This window comes from Nelusetta ayraudi, unplaced genomic scaffold (genome assembly GCF_046127955.1).
Source record: "Nelusetta ayraudi isolate G7.1 ecotype Tasmania unplaced genomic scaffold, CSIRO-AGI_Nayr_v1 ptg000007l, whole genome shotgun sequence".
In the NCBI taxonomy this organism is placed as follows: Eukaryota; Metazoa; Chordata; class Actinopteri; order Tetraodontiformes; family Monacanthidae; genus Nelusetta; species Nelusetta ayraudi.
The window spans coordinates 3,262,501-3,284,001 of NW_027466057.1; the positions used below are offsets into that span (position 1 = coordinate 3,262,501).

Below are 21,501 nucleotides of genomic sequence, written 5' to 3' on the forward strand. Positions count from 1 at the left end.
TCGTGATGGAAGATAAAGGAGGGGAAGTTAAAGCGAGGAGCTGCAGCGTGAACGCCGCAAAATGACAGCGAGGGCATCGTCAGGCCTCGCTGCTCTTTCTCATTTGGCGGGGGGGCGGGCGGGGGAGGGGTGAGCGCGCAGGCCGTACAGTGAGTGTAGGTGGGCGCGTCCTCAGGGTTCCCTGTTGTCATGTGACGCGCCAGAGTCGGCCAAGTGCGTCACTCTGACACAATTTCCATGTGCTGTAACAGCCGGGATATTTTTTTATTTATGATTTATTTGTTTTTAAATATACCCCCACTTTCTCACTGTTGCGTCAAACCGCCGCTAAGAGGCAATAACAGCCCGGTCTGGTTGCATCACATGAGCCCTGCTTGCAAAAAGCTAATCAAATAAGCCGCACCTGGCCGCCTTTTAAAAGTGACATGCTAATCGGAGGGGGAGGCGGGAGACACAGGGCCGGCAGCAGCTCGGCTGATTCGCGAGGACACTTTGCTCACGTTGATTTAACGGTTTCTCGCTTTTGATTTAATACAACAATTTAATACAAATACGGTAGAAAATTTGAGGAGTGTCATTAGCTGCGTTTCCTTAACGGTTTTTCGCAAAATAAAAGTTGCATTTCTGAAATTTTGACAAAGCACAATTGCGATTTGCAGGCGTTTCCATTGAATGGTGTGAAGCGCATTAGCCGTGATTCTCCTAAAATCTTGTTCTGCGAGATTTTACATTTTTAACTGGTCTCTTCAGCATAACCGTCAGCGGACGTGGAATATTGAATTGCCTAAACTGGTCCCAGGTGATTCGGTCGACCGATTACACGGTCCACCTTCAGAGCGGCGGGCGCCGTTTTGCATAGATTAACTCTGAAAAGGTTCAAAATGTCAAAAAGAGCTTCAATGATTATTTGGAAAATAAACATTTCCCAGTTAAAGGTCAGCCGATAAAGACGTCGAGGGACCTGATCTGAACAAATGCAAAAGATAAGTGAATTACTGTTGTGTGGGGGGGGGGGGGGACAACATAAAATGATGATGAAATAATCTTTACGCGTGATGTAAACACCGTCAGGTGGCTGCGGACGGCCTCCTAGGCTCTCCGTCATCCTGGAGGAAAGTCATTACCAACCACTTTAAGAAATCCTCAGGCAGCCCAGGGGTTTTATCCGCGGCAGCAGATGCCTGAAGGAGGACTGTAATTAGCTTCCAGAGAGGCAAAACACTCCAGCTAATCATCAGCTCTCTCAGCGGCCACGGCACTTATCAAGTGAAAAATCCCGACTGCTTGAAAACAGCACCTCGCAACCAGCGCGCAGCTGCAAGAAGGACTCCTGCTGCTGTGACAATTAAGGCAGAAGCGGCACGATTAGGGTTGAATTAGTCTAAATGAGGAATGTGCTTCAGGTGCATCTTCATGGAAAGCCGTGTTCAAGCCTGTCCTTGTTCCAAAAAAAAAAAAAAAAAAGGTCAAAAGTGAACGTTTGAAATCCCGACTCTTCCCGTCCGTGAGCCTCCCTAACAACCGGCGGTCCGAGACTCCCAGCCTCAGACGCAGGAGCTGCGCTGCGGGGACGTGGGTTTGTTTGTGCGGCGCAGACTTGTGCCGATCTATTCAAAGTGCGCGAATGACGTCGGCCATCTTTTCTGGCGAGCGCCGAGCAGACTGCGAGGCCGGGTTTTTCCGCTGGCCATCGCAACAGAAGACGACAACACAGCGCGTCCAGCTTTGACGACAGGGCTGTTTTCCGCACGGCCGCACCGGCCTGCTGTGACGGCCCTCCCATTAAGGTGGCGTCAGATCGTCGTTAATTAGCTTCCAATTGGATATAAACACCCGTGAGCCCTGGTTTATTTGTTTATCTATTACTCATCGTGCGTTAGCTCGACTTGACCTTGTCGCCCAGTGGAAGCGACACCTGTCTGGGGTTTAGTTTTCGGGCTTTGTTTCCATATCGCGGACACATATTAAGAAGTACAATTTATTAAATATGTATATAATTGTATATAATTATAATAAAATAATTTGTGAGGCACTACGGCATATTGCAGGGTTAATAAAAAGCATTGTCATGTGTCACCACCGTAGAGCACATCCATGCCTGTCTACTGTTTTCTCGTGGGATTTCAAAATAAAAAAAAAATAAAAAAAACAGGGCGGAAAAAAATTAGCACGAAAAACAGAAATAATTACACTGAAAAACAGTTGTTGTTTTTTTTATTTGCCAAGTGAATGCAATACGCTTCCGTAGCGATTGCCTCAGACCAATATCACACCAGGCCTTATGTTCCAATACCAGCATCTGGCTGCCGTCATCGGCGGTGTAGTTTCAAACCACTCATCTGTGCCTGATCACCCTCAGTCATCAGACCCTGGCTGCCCAGCGCTGCTCCAGCAGCTCTCCACTGTAAGATGACACGTCTGCTTTCTGGCCTGACAGTGATGGGAGTCCGAGAATACAGAGTGCAGCTCTTCCTGAAAATATCCGATGCAGCCATGTAATTTGTCTTTTCAGGGGCAAAGCGCTGCTGGTGCGCATTCACACCAAGGTCCTTCAGCGCACCGTGCAATTTTTTTCTCTTTTCTTTTTTCTTTTTATCTTGAATCAAACCTGAAGCGACTACAAGGCTCCTGCAGATCACAAGTCTCCCAGCCAGCCAGCAGCCGCCTTGAATTCTCACAGCAGGGGTGACAAACTCGTGGAGAGGAGGGAGGAACACTCTGTGCACACACGCAGCGTCATTCCCACCACACCACTGACGGCGCTGCGCACACGACGCTCACGTGCGAATCAGATCAAAATGCAGATCATTTGATGCCAACGTCCAAGAGACGAATGACGCAACTGTGGAATCAGCGCGGTTTCTCATCCACACCGTGGAGTCTGGTGTCACTGCGGTCATTTGAAAAGAAAAAAAAAAAAAAAAAAAAAGAACCCCTGCTACCTGCTGCTCCAGGACTTCCTCTCCATGAGTGAGATTAGACTCTAATCCCATAAAATCCAATTTGCGCGACAACGGGAACCAACTTCAAAACCCCGCCGCAGCAAACAGACTGTTTACAGAGCGGCGGCAGTTTGTTTGCAGGCTGGGATTTATCATCGTTATTATTATTATTATTATTATTATAATATCGCTTCTGTGACGACTTTGGGAGCGACTGATGCCACTTTCAGGCTGCGGCTCGGCCTTTCATCCCTCACCCCCTATGATCATAAAAAGTGGATTCCTGCACGTGAATCAACCCGGCTGCTCGGACATGAAAGCGGGAGAATATTAAGTGCGACGAGGTGAAAGGAGGTAAAACAAGACGCGGTGGGCAGCGACACTCGATCCGCCGGCTTCCGGCCGCATTGCAAGCTGAGTCACGTCGGGAGCCGGGAAGGCGCGAGGGGGGAAGGAGGGGGAGGGAGGCTTTACATTATTGCATTAGAGGCTGATGCCTGCGCCTAACACGCCGCCGCCGTTCCCCTCCAGGTGACACGACAGGACGAGACGAGGAAGGAAGAGGAGAAAAAAAAAAAAAAAAAACCCGGCGAACTTCAGAGCCGTCGGCAGGGGAGAGGTGACGTGAACCTACAAGCCCTGGTTACAGTGTGTGTGTGTGTGTGTGCGTCGGAGCCGCATGCAGGACATGACAGATGCTCCCAATGTCACCTCTGAAATCTGCGCCAACCTCACGTGCGTCAGCGCTTCCTCCCCTTAAAAAAAAAACAAAAGTGGGCATTTTTCGTCGCCTCCAGCCGCTGCACCTTATTTCAGTCAAAGAGACACAGATCTCAAAGGACAGGACACACACACACACACACACACACACACACACACACACACACACACACACACACACACACACACACACACACACACACACACACACACACGAAATAAGAAGGTTCTCAGCAGCTGCAGCATTTTATAGCAAAATGGATTTATCGCTTCAGGAAACTGCACCTGCACGTAGAAACACACACACACACTGACTAGACAGCAGCACTCTAACATGTGGCCTGAGGCCACATCCTGAAAAGTGATACAATCGCTTTATTCTATTTAGCGCCCTCCACAAACCCCGCCCCCTTCCTAGGCCGCCGCCCACCGCCCCTGCGGCGGAACGCCGTCGAAGCGTCGGGCTCGCTGGAGGACGCGAGGCGTGTCCACACCCTCCTGGCTGGACACCTCGGGCTGGTGCCCGGCTCGGCCCGGCTCGGCCCGGCGGCCAAGTGGTGACTCAGACGGCAGAGATTGCACCACGCCGCTTGACCGCTTCTGATACGGAGCACTTTACATGCTCACCGCTGGCAAATTCGTCACATTCATTAAACCCCCCCCCCCCCCCTCCAGCTCTCGGCTGTCGTCCTCCACTTTCTTTTTATTTACATTCACACCCTCGAGCCGCCTCCTGCAGAACTCAGACGACCGTCGGGCGAATTAGCCGCTCGTTGATAGGCCGGAGGAGGCAGAAACTGACATTCGTGCTGGACGATATGAAGCGGATTACGCAAGGCTGAAATCTTGTTTTTCACGTCCAGGTAGCGGTGGCAGCACATCTGGCGACGAATTACGAGAACAGATGCGGATCAACAGATTTTCCAAGTGTTGCAATCTCCAGCTCTCTGGCAGCGAAAGTGTTGCAACACAACGTCATCCCACTGCGGCTGCGAGCTTCAGCAGGAGCTCCGGGGCGAGAAGCCGCAAAAAAAAAAAAAAAAAAAGACTTGCTCTGGCCAGCGCATGCTCAATTTGGCTCCTTTCATTAGTCAGCAAAACCCAAAAGGGAGCAGGAAGTGGGGCAAATTGAGAAGGAAAGGATGCATCTCATCAAGAGGTAACAACGGAAAACAGCCCCCCCGGGGGAAGGGGGGGGGGGCGCCAGCTGGGAGGAGAGGAAGCGGATAAACTGAGCCAATGAGAAATAGACAAAAACTGAAAGAGACAATATAAAACCAATTTCTCTGCGTCTCTCTCTCCCCTCTTTCCTCGCGTCTTTCCGCCCTGCGGCGTCTTGGGACGAGTTCAGTGGATTTAGCAGCTCGAAAGCACTCAGAGCGCACAAATCTCCCAACCAGACAAACAGGCAGGAAGTGAAGGCGGCATGACATGACATGCAGGAAAAAAATGCTTGTAGGCTATTTAAGGCCTTGATTTAATCAAAGAAAATCGCAGAAATCTAAACGTTTCGCCTGGAAATAAAGCAGAGAGCCGTTTAGCTCAGTTGACTGAAAACAGCCGTCCGCAGCACTGCTGCAGTGAGGCAGTAAAACACAAAACAAGCAAAGCAAAAGCTAACCTAACCAGTGTTGACAACAACAGCTTTTAGCTAGCAACCCCGTCATAAGCGATTTAAGCTTCGATTTAGCTCACTGTATGTCTGCTGGCTGTGACTTACTGTATAAGCCAATAGTGTGCAAGTGGTATTACATCTTGCCTTGAACGAACGGAGAACTCTGCAGCAAAGGTTAAGTCAATAAAACAAGAGGCATAGTTTAATATTTAGCTTCCAATACCGAGCAACACAGCCAACCTTCCTCCTCGAGGAGCGCTGTGAAAGAAATTGGTCATTTAAATGTCCAGTGTGTAAAGTTTGGCCTGATTTCTGATTTTTTTTTTAATTGGTAAAAGCTACATTTACTGCATGTAAATGTATTAATAAAAGTGTTCACTTGCAGTAAAATTAAAATCATTAGATTTTTCTACCCATAGAACGGTTCTTATTTATATATAAGAATATAGCAAGGGTCTTGCTCCCAGTTAGCTGCCAGCTTTTTTGTGCGGACCATCCAGTCCACCTGAGAGCCTGTTTCGTATTTTGGGTGAACGCTTGCGTCCTCAAATTAACCAACGAAGAAGAAGGTGGACGAGGCATCCAGGTTTGAGCGCGCAGGCCACAGTAGTTCACTGGCAAGTTCGGGAGAGGGAGGGAGGGTGAGCGAATGAGCGCCGCAATCTAAAATCTGACCACTGGACTGTCAGTCTCTCCCGCTTCTGGCTTCACCTTCTCCCAGCAGCTTCCCACTGGCGGCGGTGGCGGCAGCCTCATGCTCCGCCGCCGGTGGTGTGAACACAGCGTAACAGCAACTTAGCAGCCGCCGCTGTCCCGTGAGAAGGCCTTGGCATGGAGTATAATACAAAGCCGGGAGCCGCGTTTTCCCAAACCAATCGGCGTCGAGCACGTCCTGGAGCGCGGCGACATAAACCCAGTGTCAGGTCAGCGTCGTGAATCAAAGTGAGAGCCGTTGCCATGACTACGACACACACACACACACACACACACACACACGCACACAACGCCACGAGGCTTGGCAGCCTCCGCTTTACCCATTTCCTGACTCGCCGCCGGGCGGCCGGACCAACAACTCTTTCTCTCTCTCTCTCTGTCTCTCTCTCTCTCCATCTCTCTCTCTCTCTGTGTACGGCAGCCCGGAGGTCAAAAACCTCATCGTGTAAAGCTGCAGTCCCTGCCTACGCGCTCTTACCACTGGTAAATATTTAATCAGGGCTGGAAACACTCGACACCCAGCGCCACCCCGAGCCCAACCCCCACCCCCCACCCCCACTCTCTCTGATCAACACTCCCATGAACAACAAGGCTGCGGGTCTCGATGCGATGGACGCACCAAGCCGAGGTGCAAATCGCGGCTCCATGAGCGGGTCTGCAAAGTGCGAGAGAGCCACTTAGAATTTCTTCTTCTGGTTCTGGATGGCCCCGTCTCTCCATCTTGGATCTGAACTGGGTGACCCTGCAGCAGTTCACTCACTGCCCCCACTCCCCCACCCCGTCTCTCTCTTTCGCTCCTCTCCCCCCCCCCACCGGGGCCTAGCGTCACTCGGTCCATCGAGGGCCACACACAAGAACTAGAGCAAAAACTGTGGGATGCGCATGTTATTGAAGAATCACAGTTTCTCGATCCTTGCAGACGATATTACAGGAAAGCAAAAGGGAAAAAATAACTGTTTGCCGACGACTGGCCAAGGGCACGCTGAGAAAAAAGGAAGATTTTTTTTTTAAAAAAAAGAGGAAAATGTGAACGCTGAACTGGAGCTCAGGGAAATGAGTCGAAACCGAAGGCTGGCCAGCAGATGCACGCTAGCCGAGAGGTGACTTAGCATTTCCGTCCATGCGCCTGCGCTTTTTGCCGGTTTTCTCCAGCGGCTCCTGTTGCTGCTGCTGCTGCTGCTGCTGCTGCGGCGGCCGTTACTTTCATCCTATAATCTTTCCCCTCGACGTCGGGGGAGGACGGTGAGGGTGATGTGATTTGTCGCAGCAGAAGATCAGCCTGGCTGATTGCCACCGACCGTAAATTGCCGCTCCGCAGCAACAACACGAAGCAGCGGGGGAGGGATGGTGGGGGGGGTTGGGGGGGAGACGAGCCGCCCTGCCGTGACATCACCGCGTCAATACATCAGAGCCAATCACTGACGCTCTCGCCACACCCGCGGCACGTCCGAGGTTTACAGGTTTATTCTCATGCTCTAATAATCTAAATCTATGATATGTATTTGCATACCGGGTAAAAAGGCTTTTGTCTATTGTCTTTTGTTTATTGTCTTTGCTGCTATTTGCTGCTGCCTATGTTGGTTCTCCATCTCAACGGGATCTACCTGGTTAAATAAAGGTTGAATAAACAAAATAAAAAACGTAATCCTGCATTCGTCCTCTTTTTAATTCTTTCATTCTCCGCTTGCCTGTTTAACACCCCACTAATGCACCTGGCTGTCATAAGCGTGCATCAGAAGATGAATTTTAACATTCATTCAACAAAAAAAAGTGGACCACAGTGAGTATCCACTTCAGAATTCAGATTCATGCAGCCGTTTTTCCCCCCCAGTAAAAGTAAAAGTCTGAGGCATTATTATTCATCAATGCAGCCAAAAAAAAAAAAAAAAAAGCTTATTTTTGAGTCGCCTGCAAAACAACATCGGCAGGCTGAGACTCGGAGGAGTTGCCTGCTGCTGTCACCTCTCCTGCTGGGTCAGCGGCTCAGGAGGAGCCTTGGGAGGTATCGAGAGCAGCTCCACCGTGAGTTCAACAGTGCCGCCGCCTCCCCCGCATCACCTCCACCACCCCTGACTAAAGAGGCAGCGAGGAGGCTCATTAGCGCCTGGGGTGCGGCGGAGGACACACACACACACACACACACACACAAAGCTCCCCAACCCAAACGAGGACGACGGACACTTGACCATTTTTTAAAAGACTATTTCGGTTTTGGTTACGGGGCGGCAAGGGCAACATGTGCCCTCTCTGGCATCAATCATTACCCTCATCGCCCACCATTAGGGCTGTTGGAGCCAGGTAACTCCCTTGGCTGGAGTAGATAACAGCGTCCATTATCAGATTCCCCGGCCCTTTAAAACTGCAGCTCAGCATCGATCCAGCGCCAGCGACAGGTTTCAATTGTCTTGGCCGCACGGTGCCAGAGAGCCTGGAGGGGGGTGGGGGGGTGGGTACGGCTGCTGCCAGTGCATCAGCAGGAGGAGAGGCATTTCAAATGAAAACCTAATAAAATCTCAAACAATGCGCATTATACATGGCTTTCACACACACACACACACACACACACACACACACACACACACACACACACACACACACACACACACACACACACACACACACACACACACACACACACACACACACACACACACACAGCAGGGATCCTCGGTCTCGACTGGCAGGAGGAAAGTCCAGCAGCCACATTAACAGGCATGCTAATTAACAAGATTACACAAATGATCGGATTACTTTGGTTCTTCCCCCCCTCCCCCCAATCAATTAGGACACGACGTGAAGTGGAAAATGACAACGGCAGCCGGGCCGCAGCAATGCTCAGAGGTCCCACAGCACAACCGTCCATCGTTTACTCTCATCTTTTGTTTTTCATCCTGCAGCAGACGGCATGACGAAGCATCAGAAAATAAATAAGAGGGAAAAAAATCAACATAGATTTGCAGAATATTTAGCCCTCTGTTTGCAGCTTTTGGAAAAAAAAAAGAGGCAAGTTTTAGCTTCCTGTGGTGTTTGCACTTGGCATCACAAAGGGGTCAGTTTAAAAAAAAACACTCTTTGAACACACACACATGCACACACACACTGAAATGACACACTTCATGTGTCCATGTGCACCTTAAAAACATATTGCTATAGTGAAGGTTGCATCATAGGGGATCTTTAAGGATTCTGAACCGATTCACCTGATGATGTGAAAGGTGATGGACCGATCAGACTTTGTCTTACTTGAATTTAAATTTTATGTCATTTTATGTGAAATTTTGTGTTTACATAAGGGGCTACATCCAATCTATGGAATCTTTGGCTTTGTCAAAAAGTTCAAAAAAAAATTAGAGACCAAGTGAAGGAGAAAGAGAAATTCACTTTCAAAAAAACTGTTGTCACATGATAGGAGGTGGGTTGTGTAATGTTGCCAACTTTACGACGGGGCCCAATCCTTCCTGATTGCGTTCCGACTCCTTCCCTTCGCACAACTCGGAGCTGCGTGACGTTCCCTTCGCCATGAGACGTTAACGTCTTCGAGCGGCCCGGCGCAATCAGCCCTCGCCTCAGTCGCAGCACATTGTTCTAAGCCGACAGCAAAGCCGACACGCTCTTCAGACTCCGGCCGAGGAGGAGATGAAGAGGAAGAAGAAGACGAAGGAAAAAAAAAAAAAAAAAAAAAGAACAGGAGCAACAAATCCTCGGCCTCTGCCAGCGTTTTAATACAGACACAGAGACACACACAGGAGGAAACGGGATCATGTTTCACAGCTGGACAATGAAGCAGGGGGGGCCGCTGGAGGTGGCGGGGGGGGCAGGGAAGTAAAAGGGCTGACTCGGTGATTCTCACGGCGTGTTTGTGTATACTCGCGGATGTGCGGGGAGCGCGCGCGAGGACACGCAACAGGGGCCCCCGTTGGCTGGACGCAGACACAACACATCTGCATAACCAACGGGGACTTCTGTGGAGGAACGGGCTCAAAAAGAAATAAAAAATAAAAAGGAAAACGTTTTAAAGAGAAATTTTTTTTTGCCTTCTGTTCGCTGGCCGGCGTGGACAAACACAAACAGGAGCGGTAAAGAGAATTATGCGCTGCCTTCTAATGTATTGGCTGCATTTTTCGCTGCGTTTTGTGAGTCACGAGCGCAGACGGGGTGCACGTGTGCGTCGTTCCTGTACCTTGACAGCAGGCGTGACTCCGTCCTCGGCGGTGCTCTGGCCGTTCTGTGGAGAGGAGCAGACGTGAGACTCAGTCAGAGCTGGCAAGGGCGCATAATATCACACAGCATCGGCGTGTGTGTGTGTGTGTGTGTGTGTGTGTGTGTGTGTGTGTGTGTGTGTGTGTAGTGTAGACACAGAAAAGCAAGAGGAAGGGTGAACATTTGCAAGACTGCGTGGGCGGCGGCGGCGGCGGCGGCAGGCGGCAGGCCTCTGTATCCGGCACTCTGCTCCTCGGCTGGCAGAGCCAATAATCTGAGGCTGACACAGGAACAGCAAAAACATCCGCCGTCCCCGTCTTGCCCACCGGGTGCGTCTCCCGCAGAATAATCATTGTTATTGGGGAGACGACGGTGGCGGGGAGGGGAGGTGTCAGTAAGACCCCGACGCGTGCTTCCCGGCACTCGGGCGGCGGCGGCGGCGGGCGGCGGCTAAACTCCAAACTTTCTGCTGAGATTCAACCAGACGCCTGTGGGTCTGGACTGCGGAAACAAAAGGCAGACGGCCGATCTGCTTCCCGTCACCCGCGAGCAAAGACTCTCAGTTAGATGTTTTTATTAGGGTGAAGAATTTCTTGGGGGTTCGTTTTCCCCGCCGCCTCGGAGACGTCAGCGAGAGAAAAGCAATAATCGCCTCCATCGAGCCACAACGCCGCCAAAGCCGAGGCCGAGCGCTCCCTCAGTCAAAACTCGCCTCTTTGTTATTTTCTTTTTTTTTTTTTTTCCCAATTCAGAGCAGCGAACCCTCCCCAGATTGTTTACGTCCTCCCGGGGCTTCGCTCTTCCTTCTTCCTTCTTCCTCTGGAACTTTTGCGCGGAACAAGGCGGCCGGCGGACACAATGGCAGCGCCGACCTCGGCGACCCCGCAGCCTTCTGCCAGCGTCGCGCAGAGACGGAGCTGCAGGCCGGCTCCGGGTCCAGTGTGAAATATACAGGGGGGTCCCAGGCGGTCAGACCCCCCTGATTAACCTATGAGACCCCCTGAAAGCCTCGAGGCAAAAAAATAAAGGGGGTCTAGGGCCGGGTGATTTTGGACAAAAATAAAATGCAGATTTCGAATAAAATTAATTGAATAAATTATTTCAAATATTTTATCTTTATTTTTAAAGAATAATAGCAAACAAATTTCCCGATTGGGAATGAAGTGCAGCTGTAAAGCCTCCTTGGGTTTAGTAAAGTGACAACATTTACAGGCTTCCTGACCAAACAAAGACGAATCCCTTGGGATTAATGAAGTGAGAGACTCACTTTCACCAAACTTCCCTTGAAGATGAACAGCTTCTACACAAACAAAGATGAAGTTCCCTTATTTGGGAATAAAGTGAAAACTTAGGAAGCAAACACAAATGAATCCCCCTGTGGATAAAGTGACAACCTCAACCGTCTTTCACCGAACATCACTTTAAAAATAAGAGGCTTTTCTTTTATGGTGAACAAAGACGAATAAATAAAGTGCAAAACTTTCACATTTTGTAAAATAAGAGGCGCACAGCCCGGAAGCAAGAATTTTCATCTTGACTAATAAATCCGATTTTGATTTAAAATCGATTAATCGCACAGCCCTATGGGGGTCTCATATATATATATACATTATTGTCACTAATGGTCAACAAAATGTCTAAGATCACACAGTCTCATTTTTTATTTTTTGTTTTTTTTTTAAACATGCATGCTGCATGTTAAGGAAATTTAGATTGATATTAAATCGCATACTGATCTCATCTCCCTACGTACAACCGCTAGGCAGCTGGGCCGGTCCGCCCCAGCTGGCTGGCTCTGCTTCTCCACTTGGCGACGGCGAGAAGCACAGACGAGGCCTCCAATCACGATCTCCATTCGTTTGCTCGGCCGAGCTACGCTGGCAGTCGTGTTTGCATTCCTGCGTGACGCTGAAGGAATGAAGATGTTTCACAGCCCGGCAACCAGTCCCCCCCTTTGGTGAGGTGTGTGTGTGTGTGTGTGTGTGTGGTCTGCCCTGGCACACCACCACCAGCAGCAGGGATCCTTCCACTAGAAAGTTTGGTGCATGTGGTCAGCGGTGCCTTTGCCGACGTCGCAGCTCAACACATTTCGACCTCATTAGCTTCGCACGGCTGAGCCGAGTGGCCCAGTTAACGCCGCCGCCGCCCGCCCCCCACCCCACCGCCCCCTGGGCTTCTCTCCACGAGAGCGCAGGCATGCGACGCGCAGGAAGCGCCTGCCGACCCAAACGTGCTCCTGAAACGAGGGGGGAGGGGGCGGCACTCAGAAACTTTTGGAGGCGCAAACGAAGCGGGTCAAAGCGGCTCCAGCAGGAGGAACTCCTTTTAATTATTTGCAGGTGTTGCCACGTGATTACGCCAAAGTAAAAAAAAAAAAAAAACGAGGTCTTTGAGCCGCCACCGTGCTCGTGCACTCAGATAAAAGCAGTTTTAACAGCTTGATTGGAGCGGCTCGGCCCTCGTAACCAGGCAACTAGGAAAACACAATAACCGCTCTCATTGCGCCGGAGTTCTATCGCAGCTAAATTTCTCGTAAGCTCGCCAATGAGCATCGTTCACCAGTTGCTCTGTCGCCAGTCAAGGCCGGCCAGGGAGCAAAGGCTATTTCTACCTTTCTATCGTTCTTCCCCAACGGCGCGATGAGGGAAAAAGGTACGAGATTGGATCGGACAGCCCTGATTCCGGACTGCAACTGGGGGGGGGGGGAATCTGCCTTGTGCTATAAAGAGACAGAAACCAAGAGGCCTGAGTGCACGAGGGCACTTGTGGTTGCAAAGGGTTGTGTAACAGCGTGCCCACCGAGGAGCTGCTCAGGTGTTCGGCGGGTCACGCCCAGATTATCTAAGCCTGCAGCGGCGCGAGCGCACACACAAGCCCTGCAGAGCAAAGTACAAACTGGGGAACTTCAACGCGCACGGGCACACACGCACACACACACACAGTGCCCCAGTGTGCGCCGCTGACCACGCCTGGCTACAGAGGTACACATTCCGCCTGTTAACCCTGCCGTCTCCTCCACGCTGCCGACTTACATAATAAGTGAAGCAAATTCCAGCCGGCTGCTCCCCGCCGGCTGCTGCTGCTGCTGCGGCACTGCTGTATCATCACCGTTTAGCTGTGATTGGGTTTGTCTTGCAAACGCATGGGCATAATATGTAAACTTTGCGGCTGCAAGACAGAACTTAGGAGAGTGAGAGAGTTCGTGACTTGACTTGCTCCCTGATAAATTCAACGCTCGACTTCTTTATCTCGTTGTGGAAATGGCTCCGTCCCGGCGCGTCCCGCTTCTGTGTGATCTGACGGACAAAGGAAGGTGCCATTGTTGGGTTTTTTTGGATTAGAAACTCGAGCTGTAAAAAAAAACGTAAGCGGCGAGCTTATAAAGATAAGAAACAATGAAGTGCAGACGGACGAAAACGCCGCGTGTGAGCGTCAGGTAGCGGGGCAAACCTAAGCTAGCAGTGTCAGGTTAGGTTGCCACTGCGACCTGGACTGAATTGAATTACTTGATATGCAAGATTGACAAGTGAAAACTTGTTTCCAAAAACTTCAGAAACGTCGGCCCTTTATCTTTGTCCGATTCCGTCTGCGGAGCGGAACGTTATCGTCAGTGCCCTTGAGCTACGGCGAGCGTGAATCACTTCAGTTTTTGAAAGTTACATAAAGGCAACACTTTGCCACCGTGAATCAGCGCGCCACAGCTCAACACCTGGGTTTCAAGGGCTGGCTCCGATACAAAACTTCTTCAAGAGTCGAGAATTAGGAGAAGGCGAGCGAGGGGACGTGCAGGAAATGAAGTGCGTGTGTTAAGTCAATTCTGGACAAAGCGGAACTGAGCGGAGGACTTGTGAGTCAATTGGACTGGGAAGGAAGGGGACAGGGGACAAGTTGATTCATAACAGTGGCTAAGGAGACATGAACAAAAGCAACCGGTCAATCAAATCTAGGATCTGATCAGCTGTCGGGACCCATGAGAACGGTGCAGTGGGTGGTGGTAGGACAATAAAAAGCACTCTGCTTTCTCAAATTCTGCACCACTCGACCCGGCCCATCTGTCCACATGACCGGGCTGACCCCAGGAACGTAGCGCCTCCCACCCGCCCAAAAACGTTCCCCCCCTTGGTGTGGCCCTGCTGACTCCAGCTTCATGCACTCCCTCACTTTTCTCCTCCTGCTCAGTTCCAATTCGACTGAAGCCCCGAGTGGACTTTGGCTGCGTTCAGACTGCAGGCGAATCGGATTCAAATCAGATTCCTTCTCAAATCCGATTTCTAGGGCTGACTGTCCACACTGTTCTTAGCAAGTGTCCAAATGGAATCTGGCTCTGTTCAGACTGGACCATATTCATTGACCCATCTGACAGGTTGCTGTAGCTACAACATCAGAGCGGAGGCGTCGTCCAGCACGTGTAGTGTGTGACATCATATCATTGCGACAGCAGCACGTGTTGCGATACATGCCCTGGAGCTTGGCTTGAATGGAGCTATCATCCCACACACTGATGAGGCAATGAGTGTCCTCCTCTGTCCAGGAACTGGGGTTTTCTACTTCTTCATCACGTTACAGCTCCGCACCTGGAATGGCGCTCTCTGGTCTAACGCATTGAGTCAGACAGACAAAACCGATTGATGTGTTTGCCGCTGTTCACACTGAGACGCGTCTGTCCAAATGCGATTTGGAACTACCTCCCGAAGGTGGTTTCAATCTGTCTTGCAAAAATCGGATTTGATGTGATTTGTGACTGTTCAGACTATAAAAGAGCCATCCGGTTTCAATCTGGATGGGCTATAAATCAGATTTTGGCTGGCAGTCTGAACAAGGCCTTTCTCCCTCTCACTCTCTCACTCTCCCTCTACCAACGCATAAAAAAAAAAGCCAAAGTGTGCAGCTGGTCGGTAGGCTGGTGACGCAGATGAATGGCAGCGATCCCACCGCGAGTGGCACTGGCCGGCAAAATCGCTCATAAATATTGGATTTTGGCAGCCGGTCGCTGAGACACGGGAACAAATATTATCCGCGTGAAGTGAATATTAGCACGCGGCGCATGAGCGTAACGGAGGCGACGCCGACGCCAGAAATCTGGCCCTAGATATTCAGCATACGAAGGCTGGCTCTTTTCACGGTACGAAAGTTAGCGCTTTTTCGCAGGTTTCCGCACCACCATCTGCTCCCGCCTGTGAAAACTGGGCTCGGCCAACCCCGGCGCGCCGCAGAGTAGCAGGAACATCCACGTTAGCGGCGGCGGCGAGCTGCACTTTTACCGACCATCCTGTTCGGCCTCGACTCCACAAATTAACAGCTGCAGCCGCAAGATGAGTGATTCCTCAACACCAGAAGCGCCCGTTCAAATGAGCGGCTCGACGAGCCGGGACTTATTAATCCTCCAGTCATTTGGTACTCCCAAATTAGCGCGCAAGTTAAATGAGGCGACCACATCTGACTGCCATCATCTCTCACTAATTTCCTGGGATTCGGTTACGAGGCTGCCGCATCCGCTGAATGACTCGGGTTTTTGTTTGCAGCTCGGTGGACCCATTTAACTCGCCGCCCGTGTCCGCACTGCACAGACGCGGGGGCGGGAATTGATTTATTGACAGTGGTAGATCCCTTCTCATGGTGGTCAGTAGCAAAGACGCTACCGTTCACCTTTCGGCCAAGTTAATGTGGACCCTTTCCCTGGTTGACCTATTGAGGGAGGAGCCAAACACCTGCCTGTGAGGTTAACCAATAGCCAGCTCATTAGCACTCAAGCTGATCATTTTCAAAATGGGCTGATGTCTTGTTTGGCTGTTTTACGGTGTCAGTGAGATGAGACTGAGTCCAGGGTTCTCCAACCCGGCTTCGCCTTCAACGACAGACGGGTTAAAAAGCAGAGGACTCTAACAGCGGCTGTATAATGCGACAGAGACTGTTTTCACACAGGCCCTCCTGCGAAAATGATGCATATTCATCAGAAGTGCTCGATTGAAGCCAAATGAGATGGTCATGAATAGGGATCCGACATCAAATCACACACGGTGAGCAACATCATGGGAGAAGGTTAAGCCGCAGATGTCTTTCTAACAGAGAGTTATCTGGGGGGGGGGGGGGGGGGGGATGCTGAAATATTATATTTGAGAGTCCAGCAGTTTTTTAGTTTAAAACCAAGATAGATCTCCAGAGAACAGTCCCAATATGTAGCCATCTGTAGCTGCCACAACAAGCGACTGAAGCCAATGCTTTCTTGGACCTTCTGCAAGTCTGGAAGGAGACAAAAACCAGGTTCGGTCTCGGAACTGACATCACAAAGAGATGTTTTCCAGAGCTGCACATTGCAGGCACACTCGGAAAGAGGCAGGATGCAGAGTCAAGACCCAAATCTCGGTAGAACCGAGCTCACTGACATGCTTGGCATTTGAGACTCATATTGCTGCCAAAAAAAAAATGTTGGTAGAGTCACTGTGCATCATTATGGAAGATCTGAAAAAAACCAACAACTGTGTGAGGTTAGAGCCTGACCTTATTTTTAAAAGGCTATGCCCACAAAGTGTGTGAATAAGGACTTATTTTAATAAACACAGGCTTTGTGGAGTCATAATTTGAACCGCATAATCTATTATGTTTATAGATGTGGGAATATCAACAAAGGGAGGCTGCAAAACCTGGCAACTCAAACCGAGTCGAGGAATGTCAAAATGCTCGCTCTTCTCGAGTTGTGCGACCTGCGAGACAATAAACGGGCTGACACCACGAGTCAAACTGACCCTGACCTTCTGTAACCGTCGCAATAAACTGTTGTCCTGCAGCAGGAGGAGAGACTCTCTTGTTTGGCTCAAGGCTTTTCGATATGCTCGCAAAGTCGTTGAAGTGAAAGATGGGACGGTATCGGGTTTATAACCTGGGTCGGGGTTCAGTCAGGGCCAGTCTTAAGTGTCTGTCTCTGCCAAGATAATAATTATGACACAGGAAGACAGTCGTTCATCGGCCCTGACGAGTCTCCACTGAACTGAAACCGCGGACTTCCGGTTTGTAGCTATATCACGTGTTGACGTATTAGAAAAAAAAAGAAAAAAAAAGAAAAAAAAACGTGATGCATTTTTTTTTAAAAATCAACAAAAAAAAACCACCGCACATCCGTTGAGCGTTATCGATCAAAAAAAACCATGTCACGTCAAGCAGCACGTGTACAACTTTGACGTGAACCAACCAACTCTCGGAAGTGGGAGCTGAGAATCAAAACCGCGCACTACTTTACACTGGTTTTGAACACCTGGATGGGACCACACTGCCGCCAAGAAGTGATTCGACAATATTTCAACCCCCTCCGCCACCCACCCCAACCCCCCCATCCCCGTCCCCATCCCCCGGTACCTCTTGCTCGAGCTGCACTAGTTCCATCGTGGGCCATGGCTCCGAGATCTGTGCGAGAGGCATCTTCGCGCAGGGATTTCTGTTCTCTCCCTCGGTGTCCTGCTGTCAAGTGCGGCTCCTTCGCTCCGAATCCCAAAGTCTTCTCACAAGGTTTCTTTGGCGCCGGGCTCGCTGGGGCTTGCACTGACGGCCACCGGGGTTTTCTTTCACACAAAAAAATTTGAAATTGACGAATAAAAAAAATAAAATAAAATAATAACCTCCCCTGGTGCTGACGTCGCGTGTCCCACTTGTTTTGGGTTTTCTCTTGAAGTGAATGTGTCCGAGAGGAAACAGCAGAAACAGCCTCAACAACCCGAGTCGGATCCTCGGGAGTTTTCGGGCTAGGGGGGGCGCTTTTTGACAAGAGAGGGCGGGCGGAAATGAGAGCCGAGCCCGACGGGTGTGGATCCCTTCACGGGGGCTGTTCGCCTCGGAGCCCGCTACGTCCTCGCAGTCGACGGCGTATCCGATCTCCGCGTTCCTCTTCTCGCCTCTCGAGAAAGGTTCGAATCCGTCCGCCGAGTTTCTCCTCCCGCCTCGAACCAGCGTGTGTTGTATATATGTGTGTGTGTGCGTGCGTGCGTGCGTGTGTGTGTGTGTATGTGTGTGTGTCTGGTGTGGTGAGTGTGCGCGATGCGCGCTGACTGAGACCTCCGTGTGGCTCCGTAGTACGAGCGCGCTCCAACTCGGGCTATTATTGGCAGACTCCGACAGGATTTCATCCAGCCCCCTTTATTCGATGTATGTTCCGCCCAGGTCCGACCACGCCATCATCTGGCCAATGGTGGAACTGCAACGACGTAATGCAAAACCAGGGCCACTCTTCTCTCTCTGCCCCCCCCCCCCCCCCCCCCCCCACCCCTTTTATTAAATACCCGTTGCTGCTGCAGTAGCAGCAGCGGCTGGCAAAATGCAACCGCGTCCAAAGGACACACGCCAGTTTATCCGTTAATAAACTGCGGCATTTTTAAATAGAAGATGGCTGCAAAGGAGAACCTAGATTGTGAGAAGAATTATGGCGCTGCAGGGCGATTGGATTGCACAAGAAATTCCCCCCCTGCTTTCCACCTGTGTTTTTCCACAAACTGCAGCATGCTTCTTTTATTTATTTTTTTAGGCTTTATGAGAATATATTTATTGCAAGTTGCCCTCAGAGTCACATAACCACTTCCCCTCGGTCTAAAAACAACACACTTTTGCACCGATTGCATAACACAGATTACACAATAAATACGACATAAAGAATGGAAGGGACTGAATCTTTTCTTTCTTTTTTTTTTGTCTGGAATCGTGACGGAGCGCTGCTCGATTCAGTCCAGGGCAGCGCATTGATGCAAATGCTCTTTTCATTGACAACAGCTCTTGTGATGGTCCTTGTACTCTTCCCCCTCCGCACTTCATTCATTGCCAAGTGGATTTTTGCTGTTGGCCAGCTTCGGTTACTAATGGAAACTAGGCAGAGCGGCGGGCAGCCGCGAGCGGATCAGATCAACTTTGGATTCATACGCAGATGAAACGGCAACACGCACACACAGGACGGCTGCCCGAGCCATGCGGACGGTCTTGGGAAACCAAGTGCAAAATTCTGCCGCACAAGCTTGTGCGTTTGCTCATCCATGGCATCCACGTGCATCCACATACTTGCTCAACCTCTCAGACTGTGTAGGTAGTGGTCGACATTATTCAAAGAGCAGGATTTGTCAATACCACATTTTGAACAAATAAATCAAGTAAAACACAACAACATTATTGCTGTTTTAAATAACGCCTGCCAGTCTTCTCAAATATATGAATCAACACGATGAACACCGAAGCAGCACCGCATCCAAGAGCCGCTTCTAGGCCCTTCAAGGACAAACAAAACAATTGCAAACACTCGCAGTTTTTTTTACATATACGTATGTTCTTATCTTATCCTTTCGATCGGCTTTGGCTATCTTCTGTTTTCTGTGCACGTCTCGTGGCAACGCGAAGCCTTCCTGTGACTTCGGGTTGTCGGGGGGGGAGAAACTGTCGCCTCGTCTTGCACCGTTAGGTTTCGTTCGTCACGATCACGTCGCTGGGTCAAAGTCACCGCATCCTCTGAGCTCGCTTATCGAACCATCGATCTGCCTTGTTGACGCCTAAGCAGGTGCTAGGTCGACCCACGCGGTACCTGCTGATGCTTCCCTTCCCGCGGCTTATGTGCACAGGAAAACACCACTAATTAATTATTAATCGCATTTATTATCACCGGGTGTTGATTGTGTCTGATATCCACTTGGTACATTTGACCGCGTGGTTAAGAAGAAGATGGGAACTGACAGCAAGGTCATCGTCAACATATGAAAAGCCCTGACTGAAGAGATGCGCTTTTACCATTAATGCGAGGCTCACCGGTGGCCTTAAGGAAACGGCTTCATGCAAATGTGAGCGGTGTTAACAGGGGTTGACGTGACGCAGTTCCAAGACGTGCTCTACATTATTAACCCGACTGCAGGGGCGGGGGGTCTGTCCTCTGATGACGTCGGCGGTGACTCAGAGGTGTCTCCCATAGCGCCGACAGAGGCTCTGGGGACAACCCCCCTCACCCCCCCCCCCCCCCCCCCCACACACACACACACACACACACACACACACACACACACTCCCCTGCACCTTGGGCTAGATAACAATGCATCATGGGTAATGTGACTCAGCCCATGTCGCCGCGCGACACGCTAAGTGAGGCGAGGGTCTCCCTGGCCCAGTGTCATGAATGAACTGATGCGGAGAGCAGGAAGAGGAGGTGGAGGAGGAGGAGGAGGAGGAGGAGGAGGGGAGGATGTTTGAGGACGCTGGAAGAATGCTCAGGAGGAGTAAGAGCCGCTATTGAAATGTAAATACATGCAAACTCCGGCTGATAAGCAGCACCCGGACTTGAAAGACTTGACATTTTCAGACGGTGCGGCGTCTTGCAGCTCACTCTGATTCTGCCGCTCCCTTTTCCGACCCTTTACTCAAACACCAGCACGCAATCGTTAGGACATGGCACAATGCAATATAGCAGTGTGCCCATGTTATGTCGTCATCTGGCTTACTGGAATGTGGAATCGTTGTGGACAGAGGGTGGTCACGGCGCCTATGTAGGCGTGAACAGGAGGGAGCCGTTGTCACAATTTACTTTCATGGACACGGGCTGTTTTCCTCTTTGGGCTTTTCAAAGCTATAAGAGATTTTCCTGCTGATCTGGGCACCGTTGAACCTTTCGTGAAGCCTACTGTCACCATTCCAGGGGTAAAAATCGACTCTGACCTAAAGACGGACAAACAGATTAATACATACTGTAGTGGGAAAGAGCTTTTTCCAGCTTAGGAGGTTGTCTAAGGTTAAACTTTTTTTTTTTTATTGCGTTCTGTTTTTGAAACTGTCACGCATGCTTTTATGACATCCCGCCTTGACTTTTGCAATGCCTTGCGCGTTGGTGTCAGTCGGGCCTCCATCTCTCGCTTACGACTAGTCCCGAACGCTGCTGCTCGTCTGCAAACCGGTACACGGAAGAAAAAGCAGATCACCCCTGTACCGGCCTCCCTCCATTGGCTTCCTGTACATTTTAAGATTGATTTTAAAATGTTATTGTTTGCTTTTAAACAGCCTGGCCGACCTCTCCGACCTGCTGGAACCCTATCTAAATTTTATATAAATAAAGTGGTATGGTATGGTATGGTGTTTGATTCCTGGTTCTGTTTCCAAGCGATGGAGCCCCACGGCGATGAATAGCTAGCCTGTGACAGCCCTGTCGGCCTCTTTCCCATGTTGTCAGCTGCTGTTTTTGTAACGTTACATAAATACCAGAATACAGGAATGCGACATAAGCAAACCTCACATTGAAATAAATAAATGCAAAGTCGCTGTCACGGGTATAAAACTGCAGAGCAAATATGATTTTTTTTTTTTTCC

At 50.2% G+C, this 21,501-nt stretch overlaps 1 protein-coding gene across 3 annotated transcripts in view; it reads right to left on the minus strand.

Moving 5' to 3' along the window:
* Window positions 1-18,244, minus strand: part of rps6ka1 (ribosomal protein S6 kinase a, polypeptide 1) — a 377,179-nt gene extending 358,935 nt beyond the window's left edge. The window contains exons 1-2 of one of the 3 annotated variants that reach the window (XM_076017899.1): window positions 17,542-18,244; window positions 10,172-10,216 (exon numbers count right to left, since the gene is read on the minus strand). In XM_076017899.1, the coding sequence (XP_075874014.1) occupies window positions 10,172-10,216; window positions 17,542-17,604 (108 nt within the window). In that variant the 5' untranslated portion in view covers window positions 17,605-18,244. The remainder of the gene's footprint in view (window positions 1-10,171; window positions 10,217-17,541) is intronic. The other 2 variants (XM_076017897.1, XM_076017898.1) reach the window with 2 other exon arrangements.
* Between the last annotated feature and the right edge of the window lie 3,257 nt (window positions 18,245-21,501).